Source organism: Phyllostomus hastatus, unplaced genomic scaffold (assembly GCF_019186645.2).
Source record: "Phyllostomus hastatus isolate PE091 unplaced genomic scaffold, TTU_PhHast_1.1 phas_scaffold_12, whole genome shotgun sequence".
Lineage (NCBI taxonomy): Eukaryota > Metazoa > Chordata > Mammalia > Chiroptera > Phyllostomidae > Phyllostomus > Phyllostomus hastatus.
Window position 1 is genome coordinate 13,993,921 of NW_025334007.1, and position 21,113 is coordinate 14,015,033.

The 21,113-nt window shown below is 39.3% G+C and overlaps 1 protein-coding gene across 8 annotated transcripts in view; it reads right to left on the reverse strand.

Annotated features, from left to right (window-relative positions):
• Positions 1-21,113, reverse strand: part of REPS2 (RALBP1 associated Eps domain containing 2) — a 202,868-nt gene that overhangs the window by 68,824 nt on the left and 112,931 nt on the right. For all 8 annotated transcript variants that reach the window (XM_045856066.1, XM_045856067.1, XM_045856065.1 and 5 more), the window contains 2 exons: positions 20,790-20,835; positions 17,594-17,730 (listed from right to left, as the gene is read on the reverse strand). In XM_045856066.1, the coding sequence (XP_045712022.1) occupies positions 17,594-17,730; positions 20,790-20,835 (183 nt within the window). The remainder of the gene's footprint in view (positions 1-17,593; positions 17,731-20,789; positions 20,836-21,113) is intronic.

Sequence of the window (21,113 nt, forward strand, 5' to 3'; positions counted from 1 at the left end):
GAACTAGGTCCCAGATGGAGACATCCACAAAAACCCATGGGATTTAACCTTGGAAAGTCAAGTTTCATTTCTCATATTACATTTGTGTAAATACATTTCTGCTAATCATTTTATTATTAAACTCCTTCCAGTTAAAATCACTAGCTGTGTGTGTACATGTGTGTTTTGAAGAGAAGGAAGGCTGCCAGACAATCTGGAAAAAGATTCTACTATCTTGAAACTGTCTCATTTCTATCATGAATTTTTAAAATGTGACATGTAGTCAGACCAATTTTCAGTCTTAAGCATTTCAAAATAAGTTTGTGACAACTACTCCACACCAATTTCTCAATCACTCTATAAACTTTTTCAACCTGGATTAACCCTACCAGTGTAATAAACTGTTCTAAGACTTCCTAGGGACACAGTTTACAAACTCCTCTCCTATTCTCCATTCTTTTTGCCTAACCAGCAGGCTTTAGACTTTGATCTCCACTTATTCCTAAAATATACTACTCCTCCCTGTGCCCAGGCTGTGGTACTGTGACCCTTACTGAACTCACGTATTCTCATGGCTTCATGTCCAGTTGTCAAGAAATAAAAGAAATTTGGTATTCACATAAAAGGTCCAGGAGGGTTTTGAGTAGAGAGATGACATCATAACTGTGCGTAAGAAAATTAATCATGTTGTTCTATAAAGGAACAAAGCAAGCAAACAGGACAGAAGATTGCTGTAGTAGCCTCCAAGGTAATTGATAGTAAGAAGTGAACCACAGCAGATATCAAAGAACAATCAACAAAATTTGACTCCAAAAATTATATCCATCCTTCAAACGTTAGCTCAACAACCTGCGTGCCCGCCACACCAACACATCCACAGCTCATCCTAGTTAGAAACCACCCAGACTTCAGCACCCTTCTTGCATGTTAACAATAATACTGACTGGAAGAATGTGGGGCCACATCCATATTTCTCTTAGAATTCTCCACAGTAGCAAGCACACAGGAACTGCTCAGTAAACACTGGTTAAATAAATAAGACATTTTTCCTGGTCATCATTACTGAAGTCTATTTAAAGTTTCATACGATTCTAGCAACTCAAATGCATATAAAAATGTGGTGATGTATTGAGAATTGCATTGTTTTATGATATTCTTCAGCTCATAAGGGACATAACAGTCATAAGCTTAATGTCCAACAATAAAAAGAAAATGGTTAAGGACCCAGATAGTGGAGAAGTAAGTGAAAGCTACACTAACCTCCTTCTAGAACCAAACAGGAATTACAACTAAATTATTGAAAAAATCATCCTGAATATTAACTGGACAGAAGCCTTACAACCAAGTACAGACAGAAGAAACCACTACAATGTAACTGGTAGAGAGTGCAGAGGTGCAAGAAGGCTGGTTGGGCTCCCACAGAGTGCAACTAAAGTTCTGGAGGGGTATTTCAGCAGCTGGGGGTTTCCACCTGAGAAGTGTGGGGTCTAAACCCCAACTTGGGCTCCCAAGCCTATAGCACCACAGTAGGAAAGGAACCCAGATAACACCCACCTATGAAAAGCAGCAGGGATTCTGTTTGCTAGGGATAGACAGCTGAAGATCCATAAGCCTCTTAAAGGACCAATGCACAAAATTCTGTTTGTAGCCACGTACCCTGGGCTCTGGCAGAGTGAGGGCAGAATGGACTAGAGATACTTGAAGAAAGTCTAGGGCTCATGGTTCTGAGGAGAGAACTGAAGAAATAGCTGCTAGTATCCCTGGGCTCAGTCATTCCCCATACTGCAGGAGCCATCTCTCTCAGATAGAGCACTCTTCTCCAAGTGGCACCAGCCTGAGGGGAAGCAACAGCTCTGCTCACAGGATTACTCTGCCTGCACTGTGATGCTTAAGCTCTGCTGTGGAGAAGTACAGTGGGAAGATATTAATTGATTAGCCCTACAGAAAGCCTGCCAGCAGTGGCAGATCGCTGAGAACTCTCAGACTTTAGTTGAACCTCCCCCAGACCCAGTGCTGATAAAAAACCAGCCTTGGAGTGCAGCCTGGTTCTTTCTGCATACACCCAGGCCCAACAGAGGGAGCCACATATAGTGGATCACTGATAGTTGCCAGCAAGTTGCCCAGAGCCAGTCACAGGCAGGGTTTGACTCAGGTCTGCACCAGAGTCTTGAGAGTCTACCAAATACTTAGAAAGAAAGACAGAGGCAGCCAAAATGGAGAGACAGAAAAAACAGGCCCCAAATGAAAAAATAAGAGAATTCTCCAGAAAAAGAATTAGATGAAATAGAGGCAGGCAATTTTTCAGATCGAGATTTTAGAGTAATGATTATAAGGATACCCAACAGCATGAAAAAAAGACACAGAAACCATTAAAAAGGACCAGTCAGAAATAAAGAATACAATATCTGAAATAAGTAATATACTAGAAGAAATAAATAGTAGGTTAGATTAGATGAAGCAGAGAACTGAATCAGTGATTTGGAAAATAAGGTAGAAAAAAAAACACTCAGGCAGAGCAGCAGAAGGAAAAAATATTTTTTTAAAAAATGAGGAGAGCTTAAGAAACCTTTGGGACAACATGAAGCATAACAACATCTACATCATGGGAATACCAGAAGGAGAAGAGAGGGAGCAAGGGATTGAGAACTTATTTGAAGAAATAATGACTGAAAATTTCCCTAATCTGGTGAAGGAAAAAGACAGACAAATCCAAGAAGCTCAGAGTCCCAAACAACTTGGACACAAAGAGGCCTAAACCAAGATGGTTAATTGTATCATAATTAAAAGAGCAAGGCTATGGGTAAGGAGAGAATTCTAAAAGCTGCAAGAGAAAAGCAGGTAATTACCTAAAAGGGAGCACCAATTAGACTATCGCCTGATCTCTCAACAGAAACATTTTGGGCCAGAAAGGAGTGGTGTGAAATACTCAAGGTGATGAAATGCAAGGCCCTACAACCAAGGCTATCATTTAAAATTGAAGGAGAAATAGGGAGCTTCCAAGGCAAGAAAAAAAAATGTAGGAGTTTGTTAACAGAAGAAGAAATAAGGAAGAGGAAGAAAGGAAGAAGAAGGAAGGAGGAGGAGGGGAAAGAAGAAGAAGCAGGAGGCGGAGGAGAGAAGGAGGAAGAAGGAAAGAAGGAAGGAAGGAAGGAAGGAAGGAAGGGGAGGAAGGAAAGAGGAAGAAAGGAGGAGGAGGAAGAAGAATGAGGAAAGTAATCTAACAATAAAATAGCATTAAATACATATCTATCAATAATCACATTAAATGTAAATCATTTAAATGCTCCTACCAAAAGACATAGGGTAGCTGAAAGAATAAGAAAACAAGACCCAAAAATATGATGCCTCCAAGAGATCCACTGCAGTTCAAAAGATACACACAGACTAGAAGTAAAGGGATGGAAGAAGATATTTCATGAAAATGAAAGAGAAAAAAAGCTAGGTAGCAATACTTCCATCTGACAAAATAGACTTTAAAACCAAGGGTATAGTAAGAGACAAAGCAGAACACTACATAATGATAAAGGGAACAATTCAACAAGAGGATATACCCCTAGTAAATATTTATGCACCCAACATAGGAGCACCTAAATATGTAAAACGAATGTTAATGGACATAAAGGGAGAAAGCAACAGAAATATACTTATAGTCAAGGACTTTAACACTCCTTTGACTTCGATGGATAAATGTTCCAGACAGAAAATCAACAAGGAGACAGTGGCCTTCAATGACACATTAGATCAAATAAATTTAATTGGTATCTTCAGAGCATTTCACCCCAAAGCAGCAGCATATACATACTTTTAAAATACACACGGAATGTTTTCTAGGATATGCCACATGTTAAGACATAAAACAAGTCTTTTTAAAAAAGATTTTATCTATTTATTTTTAGAGAGAGGGGAAGGAAGAGAGAAAGAGGGAAAGAAACATCATTGTGGTTGCGTCTCGTGCACCTCCCACTTGGGACCTGGCCAACAACCCAGGCACGTGCCCTGACTGGGTTCAAACCAGCAACCCCTTGGTTCACAAGGCAGCAATCAGTCCACTGAGCCACACCAGCCACGACTGCATAAAACAAGTCTTAATAAATTTAAGAAAACTGAAATCACATCAAACATCTTCTCTGACCACAATGCTATGAAACTAGATATAAATCACGAAAAGAACACTGAAAAAAAATGCAAAGACATGGAAGCTAAATAACATGTTATTAAGCAATGAATGGGTCAACAAAGAGATCAAAGATGAAATCAAAAGATACCTTGAAACAAATGGAAATGAGAACACAACAATCCAAAATCTGTGGGACACAGGGAAAGCAGTTCTAAGAGGGAAATTCATAGCATTAGTGGTCTATCTCAGAAAACAAGAAAAAGCTCAAGTAAACAATCTAACTTCACACTTAAAGGAACTTGAGAAAGAATAACAAACAAAGTCCAAACTCAGTAGAAGGAAGGAAATAATAAAGATCAGAGCCGAAATAAATGAAATAGAGTCTTAAAAATGATAAAAAAAAAATCAATGAATCCAAGAGCTGGTTCTTAGAAAAGATAAACAAGATTGAGAAACCTTTAACTAGACTCATCAAAGAAACAAAGAGAGAGGACCCAAATAAATAAAGTCAAAAATGAAAGAGGAGGAATAACAACTGACACCAAATACAAAGAAATGTAAGAAAATATTATGAACATCTATACGCCAACAAACTGGACAACCTACACAAAATGGATAAATTCCTAAAAAGATACAGTCTTCCAAAACTAAAGCAGGAATAATCAGAGAACCTGAATAGACAGATTACACCTAATAAAATGGAAGCAGTAATCAAAAAACTCCAAACAAACAAAATCCCTGGACTGGATAGCTTCAGAGGCAAATTTTACCAAACATTCTGAACATAACTAACACTTCTCCTTCTCAAAGTTTAAAAAAAATGGAGACAACTGTACTTGAACAACAATTTAAAAAAAATTTTAAAAAATTCAAGAGGAGGGAAGGGTATCATAAAATACCCAAATGCATTTTATGAGGCCACCATTTTCCTAACTCCAGAACCAGAAAAGACACTACAAAAAAAGAAAAGTATAGGTCAATATCCTTAATGAACATAGATGCTAACATCATACTCAAGGGGCAAAAACTACAAGCATTCCCCTTAAGATCAGGAACAAGACAGGGCTGTCCACTTTCACCTCTTTTATGCAACATAGTACTGGAAGTCCTAGCCACAGCAATCAGACAAGAAGAAATAGAAGGCATCCAAATTGGAAAGGAAGAAATAAAACTGTCATTATTTGCAGCTGACATGATACTGTACATAGAGAATCCCAAAGATTCCACCAAGAAACTACTAGAACTAATAAATTAATTCAGCAAAGCAGCAGGATACTAAATTAATATCTAGAAATCATTTGCATTTTTATATGCCAATAATGAACTAATAGAAAGGGAATTAAGAAAACAATCCAATTTAAAATTTCTTCAAAAAGAATAAAATACCTAGGAATAAACCTAACCAAGGATGTAAAAGACATGTACTTGGAAAATTATAAGCCCTAGCTGGTATAGCTCAGTGTATTGAGTGCAAGCCTGTGAACCAAAGGATTGCTGGTTCGATTCCCAGTCAGAACACATGCCTGGATTACGGGCCAGGTCCCCAGTAGGGGGCATGCAAGAAGCAACCACACATTGATATTTCTTTCCCTCTCTCTCTACTTCCCTTCCCTTCTGTCTATAAAAATAAATAGAATCTTTAAAGAAAAGAAAATTAGAAGACACTGAAGATATTAAGAAAGATACAAATAAGTGGAAGCACATACCATATTCATGGATAGGAAGAATTAACATAATTAAAATGTCCATACTACCCAAAGCAATCTATAGAGTCAATGCCATTCCTATCAAGATTCCAATGACATATTTTACATAACTAGAACAAATATTTAAAAAATTTATACGGAACTACAAAAGGCCCCACATAGCAACAGCAATCTTGAGAAAGAAGAACAAAGCTGGAGGACTCATGTTACCTAATATCGAACTATACTATAAGGCCATAGTAATCAAAACAGCATGGTAGTGGCATAAAAATAGGCACATAGATCAATGGGACAGAATAGAGAGTCCAGGAATAACCCACACCTTTATAGTCAATATTTGACAAAGGAGGCAAGCACATACAATGGGCTAAAGATCGTCTACTCAATAAATGGTGTTGAGAAAATTAGATATGTGCAGAAAAATTAAACTAAACCTTCTTACACCACACACAAGAATAAATTAAAAATGGGTTAAAGACATAAATGTTAGACCTAAAACCATAAAAATCCTAGAAGAAAGGATAGGCAACAAAATCTTAGACATAGCTCATAGCAATCTTTTATCAGATATATCTCCCCCCTAGGCAAAGGAAACAAAAATAAATAAATAAATGGGACAAAATCAAGCTAAAAAGTTTCTGCACAGCAAAGAACATCAACAAAATTAAAAGACAACCCATTGACTGGGAGAATATATTTGCTGATACATCTAATAAGGGCTTAATATCCAAAATTTATAAAGAACTTAGAAAACTCAACATCAAAAAAAAAAAAACAACCCAATTTAAAAAAATGGGCAAGGGACCTGAATAGACACTTCTCCAAAGAGGACATACGGGTGGCCTGTAGACATATGAAAAGATGTTCAACGTCACTCACTAATCATCAGAGGAATGCAAATTAAGACTACAAAGTGATATCACCTCACACCTGTCAGAATGGTTATCACCAACAAATCAATGAACAAAAAGTGCTGGTGAAGATCTGGAGAAAAGAGAACTCTTTTGCACTGTTGGTGGGAATGCAGGCTGGTGCAGCCACTGTGAAAAGCAGTATGAAGATACCTCAAAAAATTAAAAATGGATCTGCCTTTTGACCCAGCAATCCCACTTCTGGCAATATATATGAAGGAACCCAAAACACTAATTCAAAAGAACATAAGCACCCCTACATTCATTGTAGCATTATTTACAATTGCCAAGATACAGAAGCAGCCCAAGTGTCCATCAGTAGATGAGAGGAAAAACAACTATGGGGCACTTACACAATGGTATACTACTGGGCCATGAAAAAGAAGAGCTTTACCCTTTGCAACAGTATGGATGGATGTAGAAAACATTATGCTAAGTGAAATAAGCCTGTCAGAGAAAGACAAATACCATGATTTCATTCATATGTGGAATCTAATGAGCAAACTGAACTAACAAACAAAATAAAGGCAGATTCAGAGAGAACAGGATGACAGCTAAGCGGGGAGGCATTGAGCAAAAAGGAAAACGAACTCATGGACATGGACAACAGTATGGTGATTGGGGGAGGGGGTATAAGGGAACTAAATAGTAATGGGAAAAAAGTACAATAAAGAAAAGAAAAATGGTTAAATAAACTATGGTTCACATTAATAAAGGTAAAAGTAATAAAATAGAGTATCACCATTTTGCAACTTCAATGAAGTAAGTAATGGGTCTTAGCTGTGGTTTGCTGGAAACAGTTCAAACCAGCTTATAAGAGCCAACTGTGCACATCTGTTCCAACCCCACATTCAGCGACACATCAGTAAGAGTGAAATTGGCCGTGACAGCAGTGTTTATACCATAAAAGTTGGCAAATGGCCAGTTGTTAAACATTTACCAACACACTGCTGGATGTAGGCAACGATCAATACCTGACTAAACCATTATTTGAAAGGCTGCTGGGGATCTTTATCATAATGGATGAATCAGGCTAATAATATGTGAACACACTGATCAAGCAAACATCAAAAAACAGCGGCATTAGACTTCAGGGACCTCCTAATGGGATACAGTAGGAAGTACACAGCATCACTAGGAGGTATTCTTGCCAGAAATAGAATCTGATTCTAATCAAACCTAGATATACCTACTGGTTTAAAAGAAATACAGGAGGTAGAAGAACAGACACCAGCCAAATATGGAATGTGGAACTGTCTACAGGGTGGATAATTTTCCTATGAATGAATGAATATTAAGAGAGAGGAGATTGAAGAGGACTTGATCTATTAAAAGAGACTTAACAGAAGTCAAAATAAACACAATGTGCATGTAGCCCTTGTTTGGATCCTCATTTGAACAAGCCACTATAAAAAACATACTTGAAACAATTCAGGAAATCTGAACACTGGCTGGATATTAGATGATATTAAGGGATTATTGTTAGTTCTGTACATGTAATAAAGAGTTAGTAGTTTTTTTAATGGCCTTATCCATTAGAGATATATATATATATAAAAGTATTTATGTATGAAATTATAACAATATCCAGAATTTGCTTCAAAATAATCTGGGAATGGAGTTTCTCTTTTACACATACTTGAAAATTTCCATAATATAATTCTTAAAGTATATTTCATTGATTATGCTATTACAGTTGTCCCATTTTCCTCTCTTTATTCCCCTCTGCCCTGCACCCCCCCACCCACATTCCGCCCCCCTTAGTACATGTCTATCGGTCATACTTTTAAGTTCTTTGGCTTCTCCATTTCCCATACTATTCTTAACCACTCCCTGTGTATTTTGTACCTACCACTTACGCTTCTTCCCTGTGCCTTTTCCCCATTTTCTCCCTTCTCCTCCCCTCCCCGCTGATAACCCTGCATGTGATATCCACATAATACAGTCTTTTTATACAAAAGAATTACAAAATGATCAGTATTGACATGGACATAATTCTAAGAAATAATGTACTATGAGAAAGCATGGGAGAAACATGCACAATGTGATTCCAGTTATTTTAAAGATAAAAAACATAAAACTCATATCACAGGTACATACATACATACATACATTCACAAATGCACTAGAAAATGTCTCAGGAATACCTTCCCTGGTGAGGTCACTGGGCTCAGTAGAAATAAGGTTAGAGACAGACCTGTAATGTTTGAATTTTATACACCAGAAAGTATTTGTCTATTACTCAAATGAGTTTTCTAAGCATTTAACAAATAAAGGTTTTACTAACACTTCCCACTACATCCTCCAGAGAGTGGAGTCCTGTTCCTCCTCAAGAACCCCTGTTAAAGGACTCAGCCAGCCAGGGACAGCTGTAAAACTGGGGGGTAGATATAAAATAGCATGCACCCTACCCAATAGCAGGATTGGCTGCACCCTAGCCTTGGCAAGCCTTTGTAAAACTCCAGGCTTTTGACTTCCAGAGGCATAAATCACAGCACTGTGCTAGTACAGAACCTTTCCCATAACTTATCCTCAGGGAAAAACACCTATAAAGAAAGAAACAGGAAAGGGCAAGAAGGCAAGGACAGACAGCACATTGCAACCACAGTTTCCAAAGAGTGACACTGGCATATATCTGGATGAGGATGCAGTATACTGGCACAGACAAGCCTGGAAATACCTGGAATGTACTTTGACCTCTGAAAATGTTCATCTAGCCCAACAGCCCAAATACACTTCTCTATATGTTCACAATGAACTTCTAGACTTCAAATCTCATGACAAAGTAACACTATACTGCAGCCAACACCTTCTATGTATCAACTACTGAGAAGCTCAACAGAAACCTCCATGCTCTGTCACTATGAATTTTGATAGTTACTTCTAACAATAGATCCCTACCACAAACAAGATCAGGCCTGAAAGCAAGGATTCAGGTCTAAAAAGCTAGAAGGTATTTCTCGGCTCTTCAAAGGCAAATGACTACAGTGGCAGCCCAAATGGATAAACTGGACTCCATCAGAATTAAAAACATTTGCACTTCAAAGAACACCATCAAAAAGCTTGAAAGGTCAACCCACATAATGAGAGAAAATATTTGTAACTTATATATCTATAATGGGACTTCTATTCAGAATATATAAAGAACCTTTGCAATTCAACAATAAAAAGACAACCCAGTTTAAGAATGGGGCAAAGATTTTAAAAAGACGTATCTCCAAAGATGACATAAACATGGCCAATAAGCACATGAAAAGATGTTCAACATCAGTAGTCATCAGACACTGCAAATCAAAATCATGAAAAGATACCACTTTATATCTACTAAGACAGTGGAGATAAAAAGACAGTAAATAATAAGTGCTTCAAGGACATGAAAAAATAGTGATAATCATACAGTGCTATTAAGATGGCAAATTAGTGCAGCTATTTTAGAAAACAGTTCAGTAATTCCTCAAAATATCCAACACAGTGTTACCACATGACCTAGAAATTCCACCCCTACGTACTCTAGTATATACCCAAGAGAAAGGAGAGCATGTTTACACAAAAACTTGTACATGTATGGATGTTTGTAGCAGCATTATTCATAAGTCAAAAAGTAAAAACAACTAAAATGTCCATCAACTGATAAATGAATAAATGAGATATGCCATATCTATACAAAGAAATATTATATGTCCATAAAAAAGAAATTAAGTACTGCCCTGGCTGGTGTGGCTCAGTGGACTGAGTGCCAGCCTGTGAACCAAAGGGTCACCCATTCGATTCCCAGTCAGGGCACATGCCTGGGTTGTGGGCCAGGTCCCTGGTTGGGGGTGCGCTAGAGGCAACCACACACTGATGTTTCTCTCCCTCTCTTTCTCCCTCCCTTCTCCTCTCTGTAAAATAAATAAATCTTTTTTAAAAAAGAAATTAAGTACCGACACATGCTACAACATGCATAAACCTTGCAAACATTACACTAAGTGCAAGAAGGCAATTACAAAAGACCATATATTGTATGATTCCATTAATATAGAATGTCTAGAAAAGGAAAATTCATAGAAACAAAGTAGGTTAGTGGTTGTCAATGGCTGGGGGTAGGAGGAGGAGAGGAGAGGAAAGGGGAATGAGAGTGACCACTAACGGTATGGAGTCTTTTAAGGGGATGATAAAAAATGTTCTGAAATTGGATAATGCTGATGATTGCATGCTATGAATATACTAAAAGCCACTGAATTGTATGCTTCAACAGGGTGAACTTTATAGTATGTAGATTATACCCTTGGCTGGCTGTGTACTGCAGACCCAAAAGTTCTGGGATAGGGCAGGAATCTTATAACCCTACCAGACTTTTTAATCCTACTAGATTTTAAAAGAGAGCAAGTAGCTCTCATGGGAGTGATACAATATGGAACATCTATAAGGCCAAAGCCATCTGTGTGGCCAAATTCATTCTTCAGAGAATATGAAAGTTAAATTTGGTCTTGAGCACATCTCTTATTCCAAGGAGTTTACCTATTTTCTCAAGTTGCAGAAAGGAATATTAATTTATAGAAAACCCAGGACAGACTCCTCTCAGCTCACCACTCAATAAACACACCTGTCTTCCAAGTTAAAACAGAGCCCTTACCACAACACTTTGTCATCTGTACATTTCACAATGGAGGCTTTGGGAAATCCCCCAAAATTACCCCTCGGTATTGGAGGGACACTGAAGAAGGACCCAAAGAGCATATCAGAGCCTTAAAAGAACACTCTGGAATGCTTCTGTCCCATCTGTTGCAATCTAGGAAGTGGAAGCGGATTGCTCATACAGATACCCTGGATAAAGAATGGTAGGCAAGTTTGAGATAGGTAAACTCAGCCAGGGAAAACACCTCTGGTGCTCTCAGGTACCATCTGTCCATTTACAGCTACAGAGTGAAAAGTACGTTTTTTTTATAATAGGTAATATCTGTACACGAGGCCAAATTTAAAAGATACAAATGATATTCAATGAAAAGTAAGTTTCTCTCTCACTCCCATTCCCAGTCATCCTATTGTCTTCCTCAGAGGTAACCACTGATACCAGTTTCTTAACTGTTCTTCCAGAAACTGCCTATACATTTAAGATCATATTCTGCAGCTTCCCTTTTTCACTTAATTTATCAGATAGCTCTCTCCCTAGTATATACACCTTATTCTTTTTTTATGGCTTCATAAGTTTCCATGGATAATGGATATACCATAATTTCTCAACCATAGAATGAATTTTTATTATCAACATGTCTAAAGCTGAGACAAGATATTAGCTATCTATGGGCAGATACTACCCATGGATGTGTTTCGTTCAGCCATCACACAGGTTTTACCATGTGGATCTCAATATATTTGGCCATATCGGACGTGGTGGAAAGAGGTGTCCACTGTCCTCTCTTATAGTTAGACGGGCATCACTGGGAACTGGTTGCTCTGCCAGCGAGTTTCCAACTGCCTGGCAGCTGGCTATATCCAGGGAACTAGGTTTCCCCCAGTAGATTTGAGTGCAAGTGACTAGGGTTCCCAGTGTGAAGCTTTCAAAGGATGGGTATCTTCCCTCCCCACAATGTCTGCCTCCTCTGCCCAGTGGATGCTCAATGACTGGAACAGGGCTTAGGTGGTTGACCATCACCATGGAAAGCATGGGCTGCGAACCTTAGGCGTCGCTTGGGGATGAGTGGGGCAATGTCAAGAGTGGACCAGAGGAAAGTTCCCACCCCACACAGTGGAACAGAAAATATCCTTTTAAGGAAAAAAATTACCTTATGAAAACAACTGTTTCAGTGTCCCAGGTTCGATTCCCAGCCAGGGTACATGCCTGGGTTGCAGGCCATAACCCCCAGCAACTGCACATTGATGTTTCTCTCTCTCTCTGTCTATCTCCCTCCCTTCCCCTCTAAAAATAAATAAAATCTTAAAAAAAAAAAGAAAACAACTGTTTCAATGACAAAAAGTATGTTAGGGTCCAAAAAGTACTGACCTCACAGTATGATTTTTCTTACAAGAATTTCTATAATGAAATGTGTGTTGTAGCTATTAAGTATGGAGCTATAAAATCTAAACGTCACTGAGCAAGTCCCAAATCTGACTGCCTCTAGATTTTATACACTTGCCTCATTACTGACTTAGGCTATTTTGCACACTTTTTTCTCAAACACAGCAGTTGTGTGGGACTAAGAGAGGATGACTGCATGACCTGGATTCACTATTACAAAGGTGATCTCCCTTTTACATGCAGTGATCATATTATATTAACTTCTCTCTAGGAAAATGCATGCTTTAGGTAAAATGCCAGCACTTACCCATATAGAGTCTTGGGATAGTCTAGATTCCAGTAAATCATTATGTTCACACTCTCTACAGATATCAAAGTTAAAGCCAATGGTCCCACTCTACAAAGTTGACCTTATTCATTTTTATAGATTTACATTCTAAATCAGCCCTTTGTTAATTTTCTCCATAGCATGTTATCAATCTTCATAAACTTGAAGGCATTAATGCCACTCACTTCTAAGCTATTTCCTTAAATCATATCCAAACCCTACATGGAGTCTTTGGACTCACCTCTCTTTGGTCCCTACAGTCTTTTATCCTATTTGCTTCTTTTTTTATTTTAATTGTTGTTCAAGTACAGTTTTCTGCCCTTTACTTCCATTCCAGACCACCCCCCCAGCCATCCCCACCGCCCTCCTGTTTCCACTCCCCTTGTTTTTGTCCATGTGTCCTTTATTCTTGTTCCTGCAAACCCTTCCCCTTTTCCCCTGAAAACTAGTTCCATCCATTCTGTTGCAAAGGGTAGGGGCTTCTTCCTTCTTTCTGCTGCATAGAATATTTGGTTCTTTTTTTAAAAAATATCTTATTTATTTATTTTAGAGAGGGGGAAAGGGAGGGAGAAAGAGAGGGGAGAGAAATATCAATGTGTGGTTGTCTCTCATGTGCCCCCTACCAGGGACCTGGCCCACAATCCAGGCATGTGCCCTGACTGGGAATCGAACCAATGACCTCTTGGTCTGCAGGCCAGCACTCAGTCCACTGAGTCATACAAGCCAGGGCTCCTATTTGCTTCTTGTTTGTGTAAACATCATCACTCCATGTAACCACCATCTCATAATTTTCTCCATTTCCCTCTTTCATTCTTACATCTTGGCATCTTCCCTCCATCCTATTTCTTCTGCACACTATCACTACACTTTAGGCCACTCTGATTGTTTTTCAAAATCCTGTGATTCTCATTTTTCAAAACATTAGCTTCGCTTTATCTTTCCCTTTTGATTCAGGTCCAGATCTTGTTTCTGTACATTCTCTCTTTTTAAAAAGATTTTATTTATTTATTTTTAGAGAGAGGAGAAGGAAAAGAGAAACAGAGGAAGAGAAACATTGATGTGCGAGAGAAACACAGATTGGATGCCTCTCACACATCCCCAACTGGGGACCTGGCCCACAACCCAAGCATGTGCCCTGGCTGGGAATTGAACCAGCGACCTTTCAGTTCTCAGGATGGCACTTAATACACTGAGCCCCACCAGCCAGGGCTGTTTCTGTACATTCTCTACCCCTCTTTCCTTTACCTCTCCTGACTCTCCTACTGTTACAAACAAGGTGGCCCTAGTAGAGTCTGTCTTAAATGATACAGTTGGCAGAAAGATGGGGCACTGGGGGCTAGAAGGACATGGACCCAGTGAAGTAACAGGTTAGTTTAGCTGCCCCTATGGCCACCCTCACATTCCCAACTGCTTCAGAGGAGACAGGTCCAGAACTTCATTGGAAAAATGAAAAGGAGACAAATAGTCCCTGTGGTTAGGCAAAAAGATGTAGCAACAGAAGCTGAGTGAGCCTTCTGAGCAGGCAATTAACAAAGAGAAGAATATTAATAGCAAATAATGATATGAAAAGCTATTTAGTCTCACTAGGAATCAAGAAAATGCAAACATTTGCCTATCATATTGGTAACAATCAAAAACATGAACATTAACCAGTGCCGGCAAGGGTGTGTTTTCTACAGCACAGTTTAGCAGCATATATCTATACTTGAAGTGTCTGTCTATGGCCTATGTCGCAGCAACTCCAACTTGTAGGATTCAGCCCAAGAAAAGAAGTGTGTGAGGAAACAAAGATATGCATACAAAGGCCTTAAACACCTCTCCCTCGTTTATGACGTGGGGCAAAGTGAGACAAGTGGAGTAGTGTGGGAAAGAGAGGCTCCTGAGCGTGAAGCGGGGAGGGAGGAAGGGAAATGAAGGAGAAACAGAGAAGGAAGGGGAGGAGAGGAGGGAGAAGAAAGATGAGGAGCAGGAATGAGCACAGAGAAGGATGAAAAAGGGAGAAAAGAGCGGCTCTGTGAAAAAGGATCAAGCAGAACATGCAGGAGGGAGCAATGCATGAGCATGAGAGAAAAGTGTGGGGAAGGGAGAAGGAGAAGGAGAGGAAGACAAGGTGAGAGAAAATGCCCCAGCAATGCACCATCAATTCTGGTCCATACATGTATCACACAGGCAGTAAAAGAAATGATGAAGCTCTCTATTATGAAATAGAAAGATGGTTAATGGTAAAGTTCAGGATATAGAACAGCAAGCATAGTATGAGCTAGTTGATCAAAAGTGACATATAAACACAAGCGCAGGTAAGGGGTTACTACATGGGCATCATGGTTCTCACTGGGTGCACTATTCTGATAGATTTATACTCTACTTCCTGCTTTCACAGTTTGTCAGGATTTACTGAGTAATTTCTAGCAAAATGCAATACACTAAAGTTCCACATAACTTAGGTCCTTGTAATTTCCAATGAGAATTAACCAACATTGAATCAAATTAAGTAGATGCAATAGTACCACCTGCTCTCTTCTTCAGGTGATCAATTTAAACTGCTCATTAAAATGTCACTTGGGTAAACCGGCACTGAAAAGACAAGGGAAGTAGGCTGTGAATGTAGATGTCACCCATCTAGCTGTTCTCTGGCATTTATCAAACCAAAATGCTTTTCCTCTTGAAGTCATAGCAACATTGGAGATGTAAAAAGAAGCTGTCTTAATTCAGGTTCTCCTAAAAGCAGCCCCTAAGACTAGGACTCGGGAACAGGTATTTCACTTGGGTGTGGGGAAAGTGAGACAGAGCAGGAGGGAAGAAAGCTAAGAAGTGGTGTGTTAATGAGTAAAGTACTACAGCCAGCAACTGGGGCTCGGTCCCTTTGTGTGTCCTCCAAGGATGGTGGGGGACAAATCACAGAAGTGTACCACTGGGGGATCAAGGAAGTCAGGGGGCTTTATCCTCAGACTCCCTTCCCTCATCGGTCTGCTGTGGAATGAATGCCTATGGGCCAAACATCGTGCTATTTGAATCGTATTTATCATCTCACAAAAACCCTACAATTCTGTGGAATATGGGCCCTATTTTACAGATTAGGAATTGGAGATGCAGAAAGATTAAACCACTTGCTGAAAATCATATAGTTAACAGGCAGCTGAGAGAGACTCTGAGTCCAGTCTTGTCTCTTCCTCTCCAGAGTACAATGTCATAAAAGCCACAACACATCCATTCTGCAAACACCTGGCACTCCTTCTGGGGTTACACAGAGAGATGTTTGCGTGTTTCCAGCCTCTCTCCTTGCAAAGAAAATATATTGAGACAGCTGCCCAGATTGTTTTAATCTTCTTGCATCAATACAAAAATCTTCTAGGTCATAATCCACCAGCCATGTAAAATTTTTATAGCATCATCATCCATGGCTACTCCCACTCCAAATACCAGTTACTATGAAATTATGCCAGAATTTGGATCAAAGTATTGGGGGGAAATTCAAGGCAAATTTTTATCTGATGAACTCATGGCATAGAATCAAGTTTCACAGAGAGCTCCAGATCCTAGTATATTAAAAAACATTCTATAACTTTACTGTGAAGAGAGCACTTTATTAGAACAAATAAAACATGCTGAGCTCTGCCGGGACACAGAGGTCACGCTAATGTGTGAGCCAAGGAGTCTTTTCTTGCTTTAGTAGAAAAGATAATAATCTGAAAATCACTAGCATCTGAGGTTCCCTTGATTTAAAATGCACATGGATATTAAAAGGGTCAGGAAATCATTGTATTTATACCTTGCCTACATTAGGCAGTGGAAAGGCCCTTGCTTCTCCCAAAATAACACTTGGGATGGTGCTGTACCCTAGTACCTTCACTAAAGCAATGGCATGGTTCTCATCTGCTGTTCCACAGGTTCCCTAGGCTCCCACTTCACAGGGAGTCAGGAGAGCAGACAGGCCCCACAAACACTTCCCCTCCAAACCCAGCTCTACAGTCGGTGGCTCGAGAAAGTCTCCCAGCCCCAGCAGTCCCAGAGCAGTGCACCTGAAGGAGCCCTTGCCCTATACCCCACCACCAGCCACCTAACCACAAGTCAGATTTAGAAAGCAGAGTCCCCTTAGCATTAAACCTAAGAGGACACAGGACCTTCGCCACAGAGACAAGATACAGAAGATTCTAGCCAGGCATTTCTCATCCAGATCTTTCACAGAAGAACCACATAAGCCTCTGAGGAAATGACAGACAGGAATCTTATATACAAATTACCAGGATACAGATAACAAGATCCCAGCCATGCACTCAGTAGGCTGTCTGGAGTTGAAGCATTTTTATCCTCTTGGTACAGAATTTTGTAATTCTTGATCCCAAGCGAGTGTGGGCATGGCTCCAGACATATGTGATATCTATCTGCCTAGAATTGCTTTCCCTCCCAAGAATCTTATAGCAATGCATAGACCTTCCTGGGATGGGACACAGCCAGGCTGCTCATTCCCTGGGCTCACAAAGGCCTCTGTGGCAGACGCCCATCCACTAACTCCAACAGGAAAGGGATGGGCTGGGATACAAAGGGGCACTTCACCTGGCACACTGGGCTGGAAGACTTTATTCAGATCCAAGGAGGAGGCTCTGGAATGGGTTTTCTGTGGCCGTGGTGGCGGGGTGGGAGGGTCCTCGCCCCTTTTCATGGCCTCTTCTATGGAGGTGCTAGAGTAAGATCTGCAGCAAAATAAGGGAAGGTCAGAAAGGAGACAGCAAAGCTTTATTCTCTGAAGTTGGGTTGAAATGGAAAATACTCACAAAAGTCAAAGTGACAGCAAAGGACTGACAAGCTTGCAAAGCAACCATGAATTCTACCGTCCCCTGGATGCCCCTGTCTGCCATAATGCCCAAACCCCAATCGCGAATCAGAATCTTTTTGAACTTCTTTGCTCTTATTACACCTTAGACCTAAATTTCCTGAAAAGGTTTTGTGAATTGAAATCTGTTTCAACTGGAATTATTAATAAGAATAGCATGTAAACCCTTTCACTTAGGTACTTCCATATTTTAGCAGAGGGGCTTTATGATATTAACTGATTACAGAACTTTTCTCCTGTTTATATGCACATGTGATGACAGGTACATAAAGAATTGGGACAGATAAGTTGAGAGTAAGAATCAAATATTCAAGGGAATATGCCACAAATGAAATTCAGGACAGGAAAGCACACATCAATCAGCCTGAGGGGTCTGGTTTGTCTTACCATGAGAAATACAAGTTTTGGGAAACTTTCAAAGCAAAAGCTTCCTCTTAACTTCCTCCTTCAATCTGTGACAAGGCAGTAGCTACCTAGGCAGCTTGTGAGACTGTAACTCCAATAATGACATTTAAAGAAAAATGAACAAAATAATTTGCCAAGGGTCACGCAGATAGCAAGCTGCATGGGTTTCATTCAAACTGTAGTCCATGTCTGTTTCCAAATTCCATTTTAAAAATGTTCTAATACTGCCTGAATTAGGGAAAAAACCTTTAGGTGGTAGCAGCTACACTATTTATTAGAGACTATTTATCTTCTAAATTAATTCCATTTAGTACATAATTCTATTGCTTGGTAATAGGTTTGTGGATGAATTTCCAATATGATTTTTCTAAGAAGTGGATGTATATACATCTATTCTATTCAGCATCTCAGCCAACTTAATGCCAAAGAAGAAAATGACCTGAGTCAGAGATATGTCCTAGAGATAAATTAATGTCAGAAAACTGTTCTTAGTACTTAGCTATTTAGAGCAGCACTTATGAAATTAGAATCTATCCATTTCTATTATGTAACGTCAGTTCTTGGTAAAGCTGGTTTTCACACAGCAAGTTTTAATTTTCCTGAATGAGTTCTTCAAGATTTATTGGTGGTAGTAGGGGTGTTGTTTGTCATACAATGTTTCAGTCTTTAATAAAGCCACCATAATGGCATGTGACGTGCTCTGGGGGGGTCCCTGTAACACGACTGGCAAGACAGGCAAGGCAAAGACACGCAGGAACTAGCAGGAAGAACATTCTAATACTTTCAAATAAAATAAGAGGAAATCACTCTGAAAGGAAGACAAAGTTTTCAAACGGGAACTCTTGATTTAAAAAGGAAATTAGAGATCTTAGCTAGAAATTAAAAGAATTTTCTATGCCACATAAGTCATTCCATTTTACTTCTACACATACCCAGTGTATTTATATTTTGTTATGGAAAGTTAACTGATTATGAAATAAGTGATACTGAAAAACTGTGGCTGCAACCAATTAAGATGTAAATGTGCAGGGAATCAAGAAAATGATAAATGTAGTAGTGTTAGAATGGTGATTGTCCGTCTTTCCCTTACATTTCTACAAAGCTTTGCTACTCTAAAAAGGAGGATAATGATGATTTGATTCTCTTGGTCTCAGTCAAGACCCAGTTGGGAGTAGTGCAATAAAAACATCCAAATTAGACCAGCAGACCAATTCCTAAAAGAGTAATATATAAAATTTAGCAAGTGAGATTAATAATAGAGTATGTGATTATGAGATTTGGTCGTTTCACTTGCTTTGTGAAAGACAGAGGAAGTCAGCAGAAGAGAAAACTATGAGGTTCAATTTACGGTTAACATAGAACACATAAGAAAATTTCTGCTATTCCAAGGTTTTTCCTGCTACAAGGGCAGATGAATGTTACTATGTGTACATCTTAAAGCCAGTACAGACTAATTTGTAAAATATCCATTCATCCTTTTCAAAAAGGGATGAGTAAATGTGGTGACCATACAGAGAAATAACGACTATGCCTTTTTTTCCTACCAAAATGAATTAGTGTATCTATTGTTTTTTGAAATATGAGTATCAATAGCTTTACCTTCTATGAACAAGGAAACAAAACCCCAATTTGGAAAATCCAGACATAAAAGATACACTATGGAGTAGTACCTCTGATTTACAAGAAAAACAAGATTTCCTTAAATATCAGTGTTTCAAAATATGATCAGATTTAAATTCACTTTTTCAGGAATGTGTCTAGTAGCCAAAGGAGGAAATAGTCACTGAGAACCAAAGGAAAACTTGGAAAAGACACACACACTGTCTCATCTGCAGTCTACTGGTGAAGAGGGGTCCCAACACCATCTTCCCCTCTTCATGTTCTGTTGGTCCTATTAGTGTTTCTCTGTTTGTCCTTGCTCCTCCCTTCTGTTGTCTGATGTCAGCCACAGCTCTGCTTCCCTGTCTCTCCCTCTTCTGCTATCCTCTAGAGACTGAAAAACCATAAAGCCATAAAGAGGCTCTAAGATAGGATGAAACAGACCATAAGTACTGCTTACCTGAAACATCCTGCCTCACCGGAATCACCATAAGCATTTTATTTCCCAACTTTAGATTTGACCACAGACTTCTTACTTCTTGGTATTTATTTTGTCATGACAGTAAATTTCAGTGTTAGTTACCTTTTAACCATATTTCCTTCTTTCCAAGGCTACTTCTCCCTACTTATCATCATCCTGCAACAACATGGCCATATCACACAAGCTGCTTCTTCATGTCAGGTGACCAGAGCGCAGCAGCCACCATCTTCCAGCACTAATAAACACAAACTGAGAGTCTCCTAGTAGCACTGCACGCTCCAGGCAGGCCCCTCGTGACAGTGAACTCACCCACATTCTAAGCTTCACATCAAAAGGAAAAGGAGATTGTGGGTTGTGCTTTGGATTGGAGGGGTTTATTTCTAGTCTGGGACAAGGCACAAAGGGTATTAAAGTAGAAATTAAACAAACGCTACCTGGATCTTGGTCTTGCTTTGAGACTGTTGGACTCCTTAGGAGTGGCTGAAATGAAGATTAATTGTTGTTTGCCTGAGTTTCATTTTTGCAGTTAAACAGGTTTATATACAGTACCTGGACTAGTACAGAACACATCAATAGGTCAACGTGAGGTACAGGTATCCATGTGGAGAACATGACCTCTTCCACAGTATCATTATTCCAGAAATTTATTTCTAAAGCTAAAGGCACAATTAAAGGGAAATAAAAACCAACATGTTTTCCTTTTATCAGAATACTATCTAAGAAGCCATTCTCAAATCAAAGTTGATTAACAAAGAAAT